The sequence below is a fragment of the Teleopsis dalmanni genome, chromosome 1 (genome assembly GCF_002237135.1).
Source record: "Teleopsis dalmanni isolate 2A chromosome 1, ASM223713v2, whole genome shotgun sequence".
NCBI classification, from domain to species: domain Eukaryota; kingdom Metazoa; phylum Arthropoda; class Insecta; order Diptera; family Diopsidae; genus Teleopsis; species Teleopsis dalmanni.
The window spans coordinates 128,476,495-128,492,882 of record NC_051846.1 but is presented as its reverse complement, the minus strand read 5'-3'; the positions used below and the strand labels follow the sequence as shown (position 1 = coordinate 128,492,882).

Genomic DNA, 16,388 nt, shown 5'->3' with positions numbered 1-16,388 from the left:
AATTTGTGTGAAGTTCAGATACAGCTTCCCCGCCTGACCGACTATCCAATTTTTGGATTTCTCGTCCACCGAGATCGTAATGGTTTTCCCACCATTCTTATCTTTCTCAGTCCTGAGAATTCTCCACGATGATGTGCAAATGCCACCATTTTGTTTTTCCAAGCGGGACATCAGAATTTCTGGTGGGAGTACAGCAGAGGGGGGAATAAATGTGATGCACACATAGGTTTTGGGCATCTCTCCGCCCTGAAACACTTTGAGAATAGCATCCGGGAATGGTTTGAGTTTTGGGACAGCCAGTTCCTCGTTTCACCATTGCAGCATGTTAGTGAGAGCCATCCGTCTCTGTTAACACTGGTGATGAAGCCGTAGACACTATTGTGTTTGGGAAGTTTGTCAATTTCTTCCAGGAGCTTCGATTTTATCAACTCCATTTGATCACCAGTGAGATTCACTTCCGGATATTTCTCATGGGCGATAGCCACTTTGCAAGCATTGGCTACATCCCTGTAAGATGGAGTCGGTTTTAGCTGGTTTCCGGTAGAGCTAGATGTTTGTTGAATGGCTTTTGGCTTTTTGGGCTGCGGGCGTTGTGTTTCTTCGGGAGATGTGTTATTAGATCTGCACCTTTTGCTGGTACTGGGTCTGTCACTTTCTCCTTCTGCTGCCATAGAAGCTTTGTAGAGAGAGTATCGCTCTCTCTCTTTCTGCTTCGCAGTCTCCAAATCCAATCCATCCCTAATCATGGCCTTGATGCGTCTTTTCTGAGCCCCGGTGAAGTATTCCGCTTTCTTCCTGGTCAATATGTTGCCGTCACCTGAGTTCACCATGCTCTGGGTGTTAGCATTAGACGCACCGCCATCGTGGTCACCTGTGTCCATAGGATTCTGGGTGCCAATCACCGGAGAGGTGTTCCCACAGCTTGATACCATTGGTCTCTGAGCAGATGGATTCAGATCATCCAGATCCTGAAGCTTGAGAGATACTTCAAGCTTCTTTTCAAGATTTCCTCCAACCGTCGTTGGCGAACGGAGTAGAGCTTCTTCCTCTGACTCTGTAATTATATTATTAATAGGTATATTTAGATTATTTTCCATTTATAGTGTTTAATAGAAAAGAAAGAACAATCACCCAAAGCAGAGCCCCATACTTTGAGAAGGTATTAATTAAAACAGGAGAGTGCCCGGTATCCTGAGTTCATTACTAAAAGACTGGATGTACCCCTTCAGCCAAGCATCCTCGGCGTAACAGTCTACCTCAGATTTGGGTGTTTTTTAGATATCGTACAGACTTGATAGCTACACATATTAAAACAATAATTACTAGAAATACGTACCCGGGAAGTTTTCTCTTCCCAGCCCGACAATCAGCAGTCCATCCTTGGCAGAGACATGACCATATCAAGAGCTTCCCATCAGCCTGAGAGATTGTCGCACTTACCTTTACGAGTCTGGCTGATAAGCTGGAACTTAGTGGACGATCTTTACCGCCACCTACTCCCTGAGACGCTAGAGTATTGTTTAGCCATTCAGACTTTACCAGCTTGCAAAAACAAAGAGCCTATCTACAAACTAACTATTAGAAAGACTACAAAACTACAAACTACAAACAACAAATTAACTACAAATTTATAACTAATTACTACCACTACAAACATAGATTACAAAACAACACATTCTTTTTAATTGTTTTAATTTTTTAATTTTTAAATTTGTACAATTTTATATAAAACTGTTTAGATTTTAAAAAATAAATTCGGAAAAAAGATTTTTCTGACTTGTGAATAGAAACCACTATTTTGGGCAAATGTGGAAAATGGCGAATAACTTCTGAAATTTTTATTCAATTTTTATGTTAAGCCATTCGAAATGTTTGTACTAAAACAGTCTTTAACATCAATCAAAAAAAGAATTTTTTTAAATATTTTTGTGTGAGTCCCATCACATTGAAAATCGAAAAAGTTGAAAAAAGCGTAAAAAAACATTTTTAATCTGTACATTTTTAGCTATAGCAGCGAAACTAAATAAATTACATTAACCTTATGTAACTCAAAATGTTTGTACAAGTTTCACCTTTAATATATCACGCACTACTATGGTAACTTCAAAAATAAAGTTACGGAGCCATATGTAGGGTGATGTTTTGAAAAAAATCAAAATAACGGTTTTTTGCAAACAACTCGAAAATGGTACACAGGAAAAAAAATCGTTGTGATTTTCGAGTTCTACGGAAAATTTCCCTATAGGAAATATAAGTCTCGTCTTCAAAAAAACAAAACTTTTAATTATTTATAAACTAGTGTAATTTACAAAATCCATTTTTGATATTTTAAACTTTTATACAAGTTTTTAACAAAATTGTTAATTGTTATTTGCTGGGTTTGTTTCATTCTGTTCATTATATGCAATTTTTCTTGAACTAAGAAATTGTAAAATGTTTTATATTTATTTGCAGCTATTAATTGCAATATTTTGGCAATTATTTTACGGCGCTTTATTCGTATGTAATTTAATCATTATTGAGAATTTTATTTTGTTGTGCAGATTCACAGCAGAGCAATGTAATAATATTTTGATCCATAATTTTCATTAAAATATATAGTAAACAAACACAATATTCACAAGTATCAAAATGTAAACAAAACAAATGTAAACAAAAGATAACAAAAACAACAACTGTCAAAATGAAAACCCAAAACGGTGATGTAAACGCTGAATCAACTTTAGTAAAATTCGTTTACTAAAGTTCGTAATGTAATCATAGTATTAGTCTCAGTTTTAAAAAATTCTGTCTTTTCAACATTAATCCTAAGTTTCGCTGCCTTTAAACGCCGTAAAACCTCTCGTAAATTTTTAAATTGATGTTCAAGTGCCCGTTGGAGAGTGGCGGGTGCGGAATGCAAGCAGAATGGTAACACACGCCAATGGAATAGACCTCTACCTGGTACAGTAAAAGTAGTGTACTGTTTGCCTTTATCTTCCATCAGTATCTGCCAATAACCATCCATTAAGTCGATACTGCTAATGAATTTAGCGTTTCGCAACCGATCCAGGATATAGTGGATACGTGGCAATGGATATGCGTCTGAAATGGAATTGACATTAAACTGCCGATAATCTATGCAAAAACGCCAGTCCCCATTTTTCTTTTTAACCAATACTACAGGGGCACTATAAGGACTGTTAGACGGCTCGATGCACCCTTTTTCCAATAATTCATCCACTTTGTCATTGATTATTTGTTGCATGGCTAGATTTTTTGAAAATTTGATTGGGCGATCGTCCTTCATGATAATTTTGTGTGCTGTGACGTTGGACAATCCTGATATCGCCTGGAATTCCTATAATTCTTTGTTCAAAAATTGATGTATCAGTTTATCTTGGTCTACTTCTGTTTGTTAGGAATGTGTTTTTGCCAGAGTGGATTGTGTTGTCTGTTGCGCTGGAATGGTTACGTTGTGACTAAGTTGATAATGGTTAGAATTATTTATTGCTTGTTGACTTACAAGCTCAGTTTGTAGTTGGTTGTCTGGCAAAGATGGGATATCTATTGAAGAAACTGAGGCTATTGTTTGATACACTTTTAGATGGTCTCGTTGTGCACATGTTTGGTCTAATTTTAAGTTGATTTCCCCAATTGTGTTAAATTCAAACCTGAAATTACCTCATCTGTGCCCTTGGAGAAGACCAAAAGTTCTGCTCGGTCGCTACCCCTGCGGCCGAACGCTCCTGCTTTTCGTTTCCCGAATATTTCCGTATGGGTTTTTCCTGTTCGAGGTGTAATAGCTCAAAGTCTTCGTCCAATGCTACCAGTTCCTCCAGATTCACGAAATCACGACGTTTAATTTATAACTGGTAGTCCGTCCCTGAATTACGATATATTCGCTCCAATTGCTGACTAGTATTGAATCCGGCACGTCGCATTAAATTCTGTATAGTGACAACATAGTCTTTAAAAGGCTCTCGTTGCTTTTGTCTGCGCGCACGGATCTCATCCTCTAATTTCTCAAAATACCTTGCTGGTAAGAAAAATTTAAGAAAGTCGGACTTAAAAGTGACCTACAGTTTCCATAGTTTATTGTTGTTTCTGTACCATATCAACGCTTGTCCTTTAAGAGTTCGGGCACAGTGCGTGGTATAGTGTTAATATTTAACCCATAGACTTCTATCAATTCTTCGATTCGCTCGATGAACATTAGTGGGCCTTTGCCCCCATTATATTTGATAGCCCACTTCCTTACTTGTTCAATGGTTTGTGGCATAGGTGAGACTGCGATCTGTACTTCACTGACATCTGTGACAAATATTGGATCAATTCGTCCGTTCGTAGATGATACAATCATGTTTACTTGTAGTGGTTAGTCTTCGTAGCTCCTGGTCCCCGTTGTCGACCTTAGATTTATGTTCTACTGACATGGTTGTTCCTGGCTGAGATAACTTCCTTAATAAAAAAAATTTAAAACACGGTCTCTTTTTTTTTACGAAATAAGGACACTGCGTTAAATATTAGTTTTTAAATGTTTCTTTATTAGTTAAATTTCTTAAGTCTAACAATTATGATTTTCCTACCACTTTTACTTGGCGGAGTAAAATATATATAACTATAATCAATTGCTTATAAAGAAGGAAAAAAAAAATATAAATGTATTCACGCCTATGAGTAAAGAAACATAAACGTATTCACGCCTATGAGATTTAGTTGGAAACACATAAATGTATTCACGCTTATGTGGAATTTGGAAAGAACATAAACGTATTCACGCTTACGTGGGGTTTGGTTGAGGAAATTTATATAAATATTTAAATAAATTAATATAAAAATAAAAAAAACATTGTTGACGCGGTTTTCTTGATACTTAGCTATCTACGATGATTGCTGGAAGTTCTCCTGCGTGCTTCTGGTGACTTGGTATGTTGATCACTAAGTGCTCTGCTTGAACAAATGCGTCGTCTTATATACGCATCAGGCCGGACAGCAATGTAGAGCAATTGTTCTATTTACTGTGTTTTTGTCGCTGTTATAAGTGTGCATTCATATTCGCATTCTCCTCTTATTTGTTTTCTTTACAGCTTGTTTGAGTTTTTCGCCGCGTTTACTTGCTAATTTATATGCGCACGCATTCTTCTCTTTGCGGTTGCCATGTGTGATTCCGTTTGTCGTTTGCGTAAACGTGGATCTTTTTACCACTTCGTAAAAAGTAAAAATAATTAAATAAAAATGAAATAAAATATACATTTGATATAAATTTTATAAACAGAAGAAAACATATTAATTAAATTGAGGTGCTACCATTGAATAGATATTAATTTATTCATTTATAATTTCAGTGATATATTTTTCATCGTTTTATTTTCAATGTTACATGTGATATACAGTTTGTCAACATTGTGTTTTATTTTTATGTAGGATAGAAATTCATAAAAATTTCTGTCCTTACAATACTCGTAATTAAAAATAAGTACAAATTACATATAATTAAATAATGTATTATAAAATAAAATGGGTTTAATTAACATTTACGTTTAATTATGCAAAATGTTGTTTTGATTGTAATTTTGCATGTAACGCAATTATTTATGCACTTTTTTTAAGCTATTTATATTCTTTTCATGAATTGAAATGTATTGAAATTATGTTCTACTTAATCTCATGTTGATAATGTTTTTCATCTTAATATGTCCGTATTCGATTCGAATACGGACCTAAAGATGTTGAAGTTGGAAATAATCGTGCGTTTTGAGATTGTATTTGTGAAATTTCTAAGAATGAATTTGTTTTGTGTCGTGGTCATTTAAGTTTTCGTTCTATATAAAATCTTCTTTGCATCCAGTCTTCGCATGCCTTTGAAGACATTTGCTTAATTTGGTTGAAAATGTCTTCGAAAATTTCTACATTTGAATCGATCGGTTTTCAGGCATGTATCTATGTTTTTACGAGTCGTCGTTGACGGATCAATCCGTTTTCTACTGGGCATTTAAGTTTTCGTTCTGAATAAAATCTTCTTTGGCTTTACGTTTGTAATTAATTCGAATTGATGCGTATGAACTATGCAATATTTTAAAAATCTAGAATTGAGGATGAGATGTATAATATGCGATATAAATATAAATGTGAAATAAATGCCTTTTAAAAGTTCTCCGAATTTTTTTAGGTTACAAAAATATCGAAATCCAACAAGACATGTATGTATGTACATAAAGCATTTTTCAACTTTTTTTAATTTTATACAACATTGACGTATATTGTAATTGCTTCATCCCTTCTATTATTTACCCAATGTGTAGATAATACATACTCATAAACTGTATCCAACATTTTTTAACTACATCATCAAAATAGTAATGCAATGCGTGTGTACGAATGAAATAGCACAATTGAAAGTTTCTGTCATCTCTCACACTTTTATAATGTACAGTTTGAAACAAGAAAGATATAATGACGCTTACAAACCGACGCTCTGTTTTGAGATCAATATTAAACTAGAAGGAATAAGATGAACGAGATTTTTTGTTTTGCTTGTTTTTAAATTTTATTATTATATTTTTTAATATTGCGATTTAGCTTAATGAATATTCTAAGCAAAAACAGAATTCAACCAATGTGTTACACAGAATTCAATCAATAATCGATAGCAACCGGTTTTCGTTGCTATCGTCTAAAAACTCTTTGCGATAAATGGTTTGTCAAACAGAAATAAGAATGTAATAAAGAAAATTATCTCTTATAACCATTTGAACGGTGTTAGATGGTATCAAAGCAAATATGCCTGATCCCAGTTAAATTTTTTTGCATTTTTTTTTTCGAGTGAGGGTAACATTAATTACTCCATCGCTCAACTAAATTCTTATCATATACACGAAAGAGATAACCATTTCTGTATTTCTCTATTTCATACACGCATACAAAGTATTGCTCTTGTATTCCATATTCTATATGAAAGGTATTGACATTAATAAACAGTACAAATCAGTTCGGTAAAGAGTTTGGTGTTCGTGCGGAATAAGGAAGTGGAGATTAAAGCATGAAAATTAAATTTAAAATAGTTATTAGTGCATTCTTAAAATATGATAATTTCTGATTTTTGTGTTATGTTTCGTACAAGTGTATAAAAATCTTGGTAAAGTTTTCACAGGTGCTTGGCCTTAACAAAAATAATCTACATAATTATTAAGTGCGTTCCTTACTTTTTATGTTGAACAATTATTGTTTGGTTTTTGTGTACATAAATAACGTATGCCATTATGCTGTATGTGAACTTTTAATTTTGTTCAATTTGATTTTACTTTAAACAATGGATCCTCATGCTTTAAAGTTTATTTCAAAAAGGTATTTTTTTTTGATAATTTTTAAATTTCTTGGATACATTTGTTCTGCTAGCTTTGCTATTTTATGTTCGTATATTGTGTATGTGAGTTCAATTTGTGTTGGTGGCGTTTGGTGTTGCTGTTCGTATCAATTTATAGGCACACAATTTTTAAAGTAATTAAATTACTTTAATATATTCCATTTCTTAACAATAAAAACAATATTGTCTGTATCTTACGTTATTTTACATATATAAATTTAATAACTCAGAACTATAATTACAAATCTAATAATAGGAAAGCGAAAAATGTAATGGCTTCATATATTAAATAAATCATGCCTTAATGTTTGCTGTTAAAAAAATGATTGGCAATTGTAATGATGGTAGACTTAAAGTATTTAGAATTACTTGCGGTTTTTTTTTATCAATATCTCCCATTTTATATATTTTGTTTTTTTATAGAATGTACATTGATGAAACTGGTTAATAGAAAAACATTGCTTGGTAGTTTTAATTTTTTATTAAAAAATTTAATCTGGCATCTCTATTATCTTTACTCTCAGAATGCAGATATTTTCTCTACTCAATCGGACGCCTTGTGTATACTATTTTATTGTTCACTATTTTATTTTCAGACACTACAAATATTCAGGTGTTTAATAAATACTTTTATCCCTCTTTCTATATGTATAGTGTTGTGTTGTTCTTACACACATAAAATATGTTGATTTTCTGCATAACGAAAAATTTTATATACGATTTCATTATGATTTTAATATTTTTAGTGATTAACTTCGTATTAGTTTCTAGTGTTGACGCTTAAATTGTTCCGTATTTTTTAAGAAAAGGAAATAAATATCACTTTGCAGAAAAGTAAGTTAGCAAAAGCGACGAGAGAGAGCTTAACCCGTAATTAACAATGTTTATTTTGATTTATTGTATTATCGTCCGCTTTTTAATACGATGGTTCTCACACTGCGGCACCTAATGTTGCCATGGTGATTTCCGCATATATTGTTTAGCTTCAGTTTCCATTATTAGTCGGAAATATTACATTTGGTTTTGTTAATTTTAAAAATTTGTGAATACATATACTATATTATTTTATTTGTTAAGAAAAAGTGTTTATTTTTGGAGAATACATGTTATTAATAACAGTTCTACTATTTTATGGTCCGAGGAAATAACATTATGTATTGTAGTTTTTTAAAATATTGATTACAATAAAAAAGTTCTACAACTTTGATGATATAAATTAAACATTTCTCATTTATTAACAATGGTGCAAATTTTTTTACTTTAAAAAAAATTTTCACATGTTACACGTAATGTCTTAATAACTATAATATATTGTAACCATGTCAACGATGGTAGAAGATTTCTAATTGTGTGTAATATTAGGATCTTGATCAGTATTTCAGTAGTTAAATATAATTGTTTTAGTACATTAAACTGTTATGTAGTCCTTTCAATTAACGAGTTTCATAAATTTTTAATTATTTTCAGTTCTTTAAATAATATCAAATAAGTTGGTATAAAAATAATAAGCTTTTACATTACAATTAATTTATAGAACAGATATTGTTATTGATAACCCAACATCTTCTAATTCGCACTTGGCTCAGCCTCTAAAGGACAATACTAATATTAGAATAATTAAAATCAAATCGGATCAACAAGAAACTGAAAGTGTATCGAAAGCCTTAAAACAGCATCAAGAATCTAGCATAATAAAAAACAACGATCGTCCGTTGAAGTGTCTTGAAACTTTGGCACAAAAGGCTGGAATAACATTTGACGAAAAGTACGATTTTGCTAGTCCTCCACATCCTGGAATTAATAGTTGTAATAATATTTTAGGAAATACATCAGTTTCATCAATAATTTCCGCTGTACAAAAAAATTTCGTAATGGAAAAATCACAAAGTCCTGTTCAACAAATAACACCATCGACTGTGTCTCTGCAGTTCTCTCCAGAACAAATACAGCAATTACAACAGCTACAATTACAACATGGATCAACTTTTGCTGCAATTCAAGTTAAACAAGAATTTCCAACACATACAACTACTGCGCATCAATTAAGCAGTGGAACCGCATCATCGGGAGAAATTAAGCATACTGCCATTATGGATCATTCTCAGGGCCAGTTACAACAAATGCAAATGCAATTAGCTGATACTAGTACAGGCACGTCAGCCAGTTCTGGTACTCACCAAACACCAACTAGTGCAGGCGCTTCTGTTGCTACCATGCAGCAGCATTCAACGACAATAAGCGCTATGCCTTCTATGCAGTTAGCTACAACAGGCCAGGTTCCTGCCGATTGGAGTCAAGGCCGTACTGTACAATTAATGCAACCGCCTACTCCCATCAATTCTGGTTTTATTTATCAGCCACAGATGATCGTCCCCGGTAATCTCATACACTCAACTGGACTTGGACAACAACAAATACAGGTAATATCACTATGTGTACAAGTATGTTATTTTTAAAATATATATTCAAAATAGGTCATCACAGCCAGTAAACCATTTCAAGGAGGTACACCTCAGATGATAACTGCTACTGCCTCAAACACAAAACCGATGCTTGGAACAAATGCAGGTTTTCCCAGTGGTACTTACGCTATTCCTTCTAGTCAATCACCGCAAACATTATTATTTTCGCCCGTCAATGTCATATCACAATCACCTCAACAACAACAAAGTTTATTGCAAAACTATGCAGCAGTTGCTGCAAATGCACAACAGCAACAACAAAACGCTAAAGTAAACTCAGAAGCACAAAAAAATTTGCAACAGAAAGTTGTACAAAAAGTAACTACAACTACGAATACAGTTCAGTCAGCGTCTGGTACTGGAGGTGTTTCAGCAGTTGCACAACAGCAACAACAACAATCAAGTCAACAATGCGTTCAGGTATCTCAGTCTGCAATGCCAACAGCTACACAAATTATAAGCCCATTACAAAGCGCTACTGGAACTCCACAACAAATGCAAATATCTGCCCCTTTTTTACAGAGTGTACCATTTTGGACAAATGGATTGCAACATTTAACCCAAAACTCTATTATTATACGAGGTACACAACCTGACGGCACTCATGGAATGTTTATACAACAACCTGCTCCCCATCAGACGTTACAAGCACAACAACCAAGCCGTAAGTATATTTTGCAATATTGTATGATGTTCGATAAATACATTTGTATAAACATATATTGTTTTATTAGAAATATCACTGCAGTGTAATGTGACTCAAACACCTACTAAAGCACGTGGACCAATTGACAATATTTCTCAAAAACAACAAAACCATCAAGTACAACCACAGCAGACTGTTGGTTCTCAGTTACAAGTTGCGCAACAACGTTCTTCTCAGATATTGGCACAAGGTGGGGCTCAAATACGACCAGCTAGTTCTGTTTCTACACAAACCGCTCAAAATCAAAACTTAATTAAGCATAAATTGCGTAATAAACATCAACCTGTGCGTCCTGCAATGCCAACATTGAAGACTGAAAATGGACAACTACAACATAAAGCGCAGTCAGTAAGTTCTGGTACTGCAAGTAGCCTGCAACAACAATTACCAACCGCTATCGCTCAACAACCTACCATGCATCAAGTTGTGACAGGAAATAAGTAAGTGGGAAATCAAAATAAAAATTTTTCCAGATAATATAAATATAGTTAAAAAGGTAAACTCAAAACAACAATTTTATATATAATTTTTATGCTAGAATGGTGGTTATGAGTGCTGGCACCCCTTTAACTATACAAAATGGTCAAACAATACAAGCTCCTACAACTCATGTAGATAAACAGCAACAACAAATACAACTTCAACAAATTCAAAAACAGCAGCAACAACAAGTGTTGCTGCAGCAGCAATTATTACAACAACAAATTGCACAAATACAGCATCAACAACAACAACAGTTGCAACACCAACAGTTACAACAGCAGCCACAAACGCAACAAATTCATCTTCAAGTTGCACCCCAAACATTTTTATCTCAACAACAGCAACAAAGCCAATTACAAAGTCAGATAATGCAGCAACAACAGATACAACAACATCGTGATCAGCAGCAACAACAAAACATAATCCATCAAATCGTCGTACAACAATCTCCACAGCAGCAAATAACAGCTGTGCCACTCTCAGTCTCATCTTCAACCCCTGCCAGTATTGCATCCTCTACTGCAGCTGCTTTACAGCAACATGTAAACTTTCAAACCAAAACGACAACTGCACCTACAACTACATCCGTAGTTACTATAACAAATCAATCTGGTCCACTAGTAACAAGTACAGTAGGCCTTAATCAAAATCCACAAATACAACAGCAGCAGAACTTAGTTGCGGCGACTATAGCTGTATCGCAACAACAACAAATAGCACATCAAATTGTTCCACCAACACCTACATCGCAAAATACAACACAAACACTATCACAAACGAGGTCTGCTTCTGCTCAAAATCCTATTCTAGCAATGACATCCATGATGAACGCGGCGGCCTCTGCACAATTGAGTCATTCTCATCAAACTTCAAATTCATCGACAGTTACAAACGCAATTTCTTCACCAAATTGCAATATTAATTCACAACCCTCCACGCCTCAAAAAAATATTAATGATCTTAATCAGCAACAAAAAGCGATTCATTCACCATTACCTTTACAGCACGCAGCTGATATCAGTCGTGGTATAACTGTTTCTTCTGCTTCTAGTAATAGTACTGAAAGTAAGGACTTAAACACAAAAGTTATATTAGGAACAACGATAGTGACATCCTCACCTCTTCAAAACCCGGAACCTCACACCACAACTAATTCTGTTTCTGATACAACAGCAGCAAATGTTACATTAAATGCCGAAATTTTAATGGATACAATTCAAGCTTCCGTACAACAGAACATTCATCAGTTAGATGAAACGAATACACCGATAATACAACAATCAAGTGTGTCACAAACTAAATCTAATAGTAAGTAAAAAATATTGTTAAGTAAGCAATCAAACTTTGTAATTTTTTACTAGCTTACTAATAATTAATTTATTTAGCAGTCGGCCGAGAAGATAAAATAAATCCGAGTGAAAACTGTGAAAAAGCCAGTGTAATTCCTTCATCTCTTGATGAAAATTGCTTTAGTAACAACAAATGCGTCAATAATATTACAAATAGTACAGCGCCATCTAAGACAGCTGGTCCAATAATCGCAAAGGATTTGCCTAAAGCAATGATTAAACCAAACGTCCTTACCCATGTCATTGATGGTTTCGTTATTCAGGAGGCAAGTGAGCCATTTCCAACAACACGACAACGTTACACAGATAACGATACTAGTGATGAACCACCAAGTATGTTTATGAAAATATCGACTTATTTTTCTTGCTTTTATTTTTTTTATTTACTTGGTGACTCTGCTCCCTGTGAGCTTCGGTCGCCCACCCCTTTATATTCATACCTACTCTTTCATATTCAACAATATGTGTGTGCTTTTAACATGCAATCCCAACATTAAAAAAAAAAACAAGTATTGTGACACAATCTAACATTAGCAGCTGTTTTATATGTTAAATTAGTATTTTTGATATTAATACCCCTCACTAGTACGCTTTTGCACTAAAATACGAGATAATCTATAGGTAGGAATATCAAAACATTCCTGCAGGAATCTGTTGATATTTACCATGTCATTATTGACAATAATTATCCGAAATGGTATGTGGCAATTAGGCGTGAGTTTGAAAAGTTTCAAGAGCGGAGATGATCTTTTTTCCCGCAATGGAGATAGTTCTTGCCAATGTGCTTATCTTGCTTCTAGGCAAATTAAAAAAAAAATTGAATGATAAGTAGATATGCCAGGAAATTCAAATAGTAATTTTTTATACAGGTTCTAGGACTGACAATATTTTTACATGAATTTTAATAAAATTTATGCAAAATCACATTATATTATAATTTCCTGTTTTACGCACACTCAAATTTATCGCACAATTTTTATAGATTACAGAAATTCTTAAAAAATTTTTTTAGGATCATGCAAGGATTTTGTCGTTTTTAACGAAACGTTCTAAAAGTTATGAAAACAATCTCTTATACTTTTACTTTTTTAAATATAATTAAAATTTTACTTCAGAATGAAACCAAAACATAGGTTTAGTGATGCTGGTAGCAATAAAATAACGAAATACTTTTATTTATATGTGGTGGTTAACTTTTGTATATACAGCGTTGCAAAAAATTGTTTCCCTTTATAATTTTATTTGAGTTATAAAATATATTGAAACATATTAATATTTGACTTCGATTTTTTTTTACTTTCACACTTAAAAAATAGTACGCTTAACTTTTTTCTTCGTTCCATCCACTTTTCAGTCCTCTTTCCTTTTCCTCTAACTTTTCAATTTTTAACTATCTTCATTTACATTTTCTATTTGAATTTACAACACAATATTACAAAAAAGTTCTATATTAATCTTATTTATACATATCACTTTGAAGATTTGAATAAGTTTTTTAGAAACTGAATTATACGTTTAATACAGATCTCTATTTAATATATTAAATTTGTTCCACTATGTTAAAAATATGCAAACGCATATTTCAGACAATCCCAAAATAGGCAAATATATTTCCTTTCCGTGAAACGAATTAGTGTCTTGGTCCGACATCTCTACAATAACAATTATAATGACCCTTGCTCGACGTCGAGTAGCCTTTTATGCTGCGCATAGGCTGTCTATAAGTCGGTTCCACCTTTTGCGCCGCAACGCTACGTCCTTTATATCAGGAATGTTACTTATTCTTCTTCCTAGGGGCTGCAAAACGGTATTTTTAACGTTGACTTTCTCCATGTTGTTTTTGGACGACCTCTTCCTCTGCTAACTTGTAGGTTGTATATCAACGCCTGCTGATAAATTTCGGTAGAAGCCTTTCGAAATGTATGCTCGATCCATCCAAATATTCTTTTGCGAATTTCAAGGTTGACATCTTTTACATTTGTTCTAGTCCAAAGGTCTGGATTTGATATTCTGTTTCGCCAGAAAATACGCAAAATTTTGCGGAGACATCGGTTGACAAATACTCTCAGCTTATAGGTTTTCCGTTAAAAACCAGGTTTCGCAAACTTAGAGAAATGAAAGAACGCAAGCTTTAAAGATTTTTATTTTTGTTCGTAAACTATTGGTATTGGAGCTTCACACTTTACGAAGCCTTGTAAAAGCACCAAGGGCTATCTTTATTCTACTTATCACATCTTGCGCTGTACCTCCATTTTCAGACACAATATTCTCTAGATACTGGAATTCATTTACGCGCTCAATGGTCTCCGTTTCCAATTTCAAAAGTTCGTCAATTCGATTGTTTATTCTGACTTCTTTTGTTTTTTGTGCATTGATTTTCAGTCCGACTTTGCAGGACTCTAAAGACAAGGCATTAAGTTTCTATTACCAAGCCGATGTGACAACTCGCATTTGTCGTCAGCATAGTCTACACACTCGAGCCTAGTGTTCAGTGACAGTGGGTTCCATATAATACCTCGTACCTATCCTTTATTTGTTCTACTGGCCACTGCGTCAAGAACACATAGAAATAGCAGTGGGGAAAGGACGCATCCTTGACGTACGCCAGAAATTGTACAAAAAGTCTCAGACAGTTTGTTGTCGTGTAAAACTGAGCACTTAAATTGATCGTAGCTTTTTGCAATTACGGAGACTGTTTTAGCCGGAACACCAATATTTTTTAACTCTGCCCATATGCAATTTCTATTTAACGAGTCAAACGTTTTTTTTCAAAATCGATAAAAAGCAGATAAAGGGGGGATCGCATCTCTATTGATTGTTCTATGATTATTCTAAGACTGTTAATATGGTCAACACAGAATCTTCCGCTTCTGAAACCCGCTTTCTCTGGTCGTAGTAGTACTTCACCAACTTTTAACATTCTTTAAAGTATAACTTTCATAAATATTTTCAGAACTTTAAACCGTAATGCCGCGCCAGTTATTACAGTCACTTAGTTCTCCTTTCTTGGGTAGTTTAATTACAATGCCATGAAGAGTTGCTAGTTGCAAATCAATTTTCAGCGCTTCGGTCAGAATATTATCAAAACCTGCAGCTTTTCCGATTTTCAACAATTTTATTCCATTGGTTACTTCTCTTTTTGAGGGAAGATCAACCCTAATCGGTAATTCATTTACTTTGTCATTTTACCTTCACGTTCTAGGTTCAATATTTGAATAAAATGTTGACGCCATCGGTTTAGCTGATCATTTACGTTTTTCAAAAGCCCATTAGAGAGATTCTCGACAGGGAGGGTTCTTTTGACCCTTTCGCCTGTTAGTTTCTTTGTTATATCAAAGAGATTCTTCATATTATTTGATAACGCTGCATTTTCCGCTTTATTTACCATATTGTTAGAGAATTTTTTCTTATCGTCCCGAATTGCCTTTTGACACGTTTGTCCAGATGCATGTATTCCGTTTGCGTTCCCTTTCGATCATTAGGCTTCTTTATGGTATTTATCCTATGTTTAAGTTTTGCTCATTGTTCTATCGTTATCCAGGTTTGTGCTGAGATGAAATTGTCTCTGTTATTATTTGAAGCTCTACCTAAGGTTTCTATGCAGGTTTCATTAATAGCCGTTTTTATGTTGTTTCAGCAATGTTGGGGATTTAGGTTGTCGTGAAAAATTTTGCTTTATATTTTGTGTTTTCAATTTAAAGAACTTGTATTTGATTCCGCTACAGCTACTCGACTTCTGAATTCTTATTGGGTTGACTAGTATTTTGCCAACTAGTAGGTGGTAATCAGAGCTAATATCGGCACCTCGTTTTTTTCTTAAATCGACTAAATAGTTACTCTATTTTTTCGTAACACAAATATGATATATTTGATTTTGTGTTCTCATATACATTGTTTTATACGAAAAAGCGTGCCTATTATTTCTATATTGAATCGAATTATTATTATTTCTATATTGAAATGAATTGTTATTATTATTTCTATATCGAATCGAATCGTTGTTATTACTCTTATTTGAAAATTTCCTTAAATAATTGTTATGT

The 16,388-nt window shown here is 33.8% G+C and overlaps 1 protein-coding gene across 1 annotated transcript in view; it reads left to right on the top strand.

Moving 5' to 3' along the window:
* The first annotated feature begins 6,728 nt into the window (after nt 1-6,728).
* The window catches only part of LOC119668555 (polyhomeotic-proximal chromatin protein), a 49,226-nt gene continuing 39,566 nt past the window's right edge, over nt 6,729-16,388 (top strand). The window contains 6 exon segments of the mRNA XM_038078107.1: nt 6,729-7,326; nt 8,880-9,765; nt 9,820-10,471; nt 10,542-10,953; nt 11,052-12,304; nt 12,382-12,678. Coding sequence (XP_037934035.1) covers nt 7,292-7,326; nt 8,880-9,765; nt 9,820-10,471; nt 10,542-10,953; nt 11,052-12,304; nt 12,382-12,678 — 3,535 coding nt within the window. The 5' untranslated portion in view covers nt 6,729-7,291.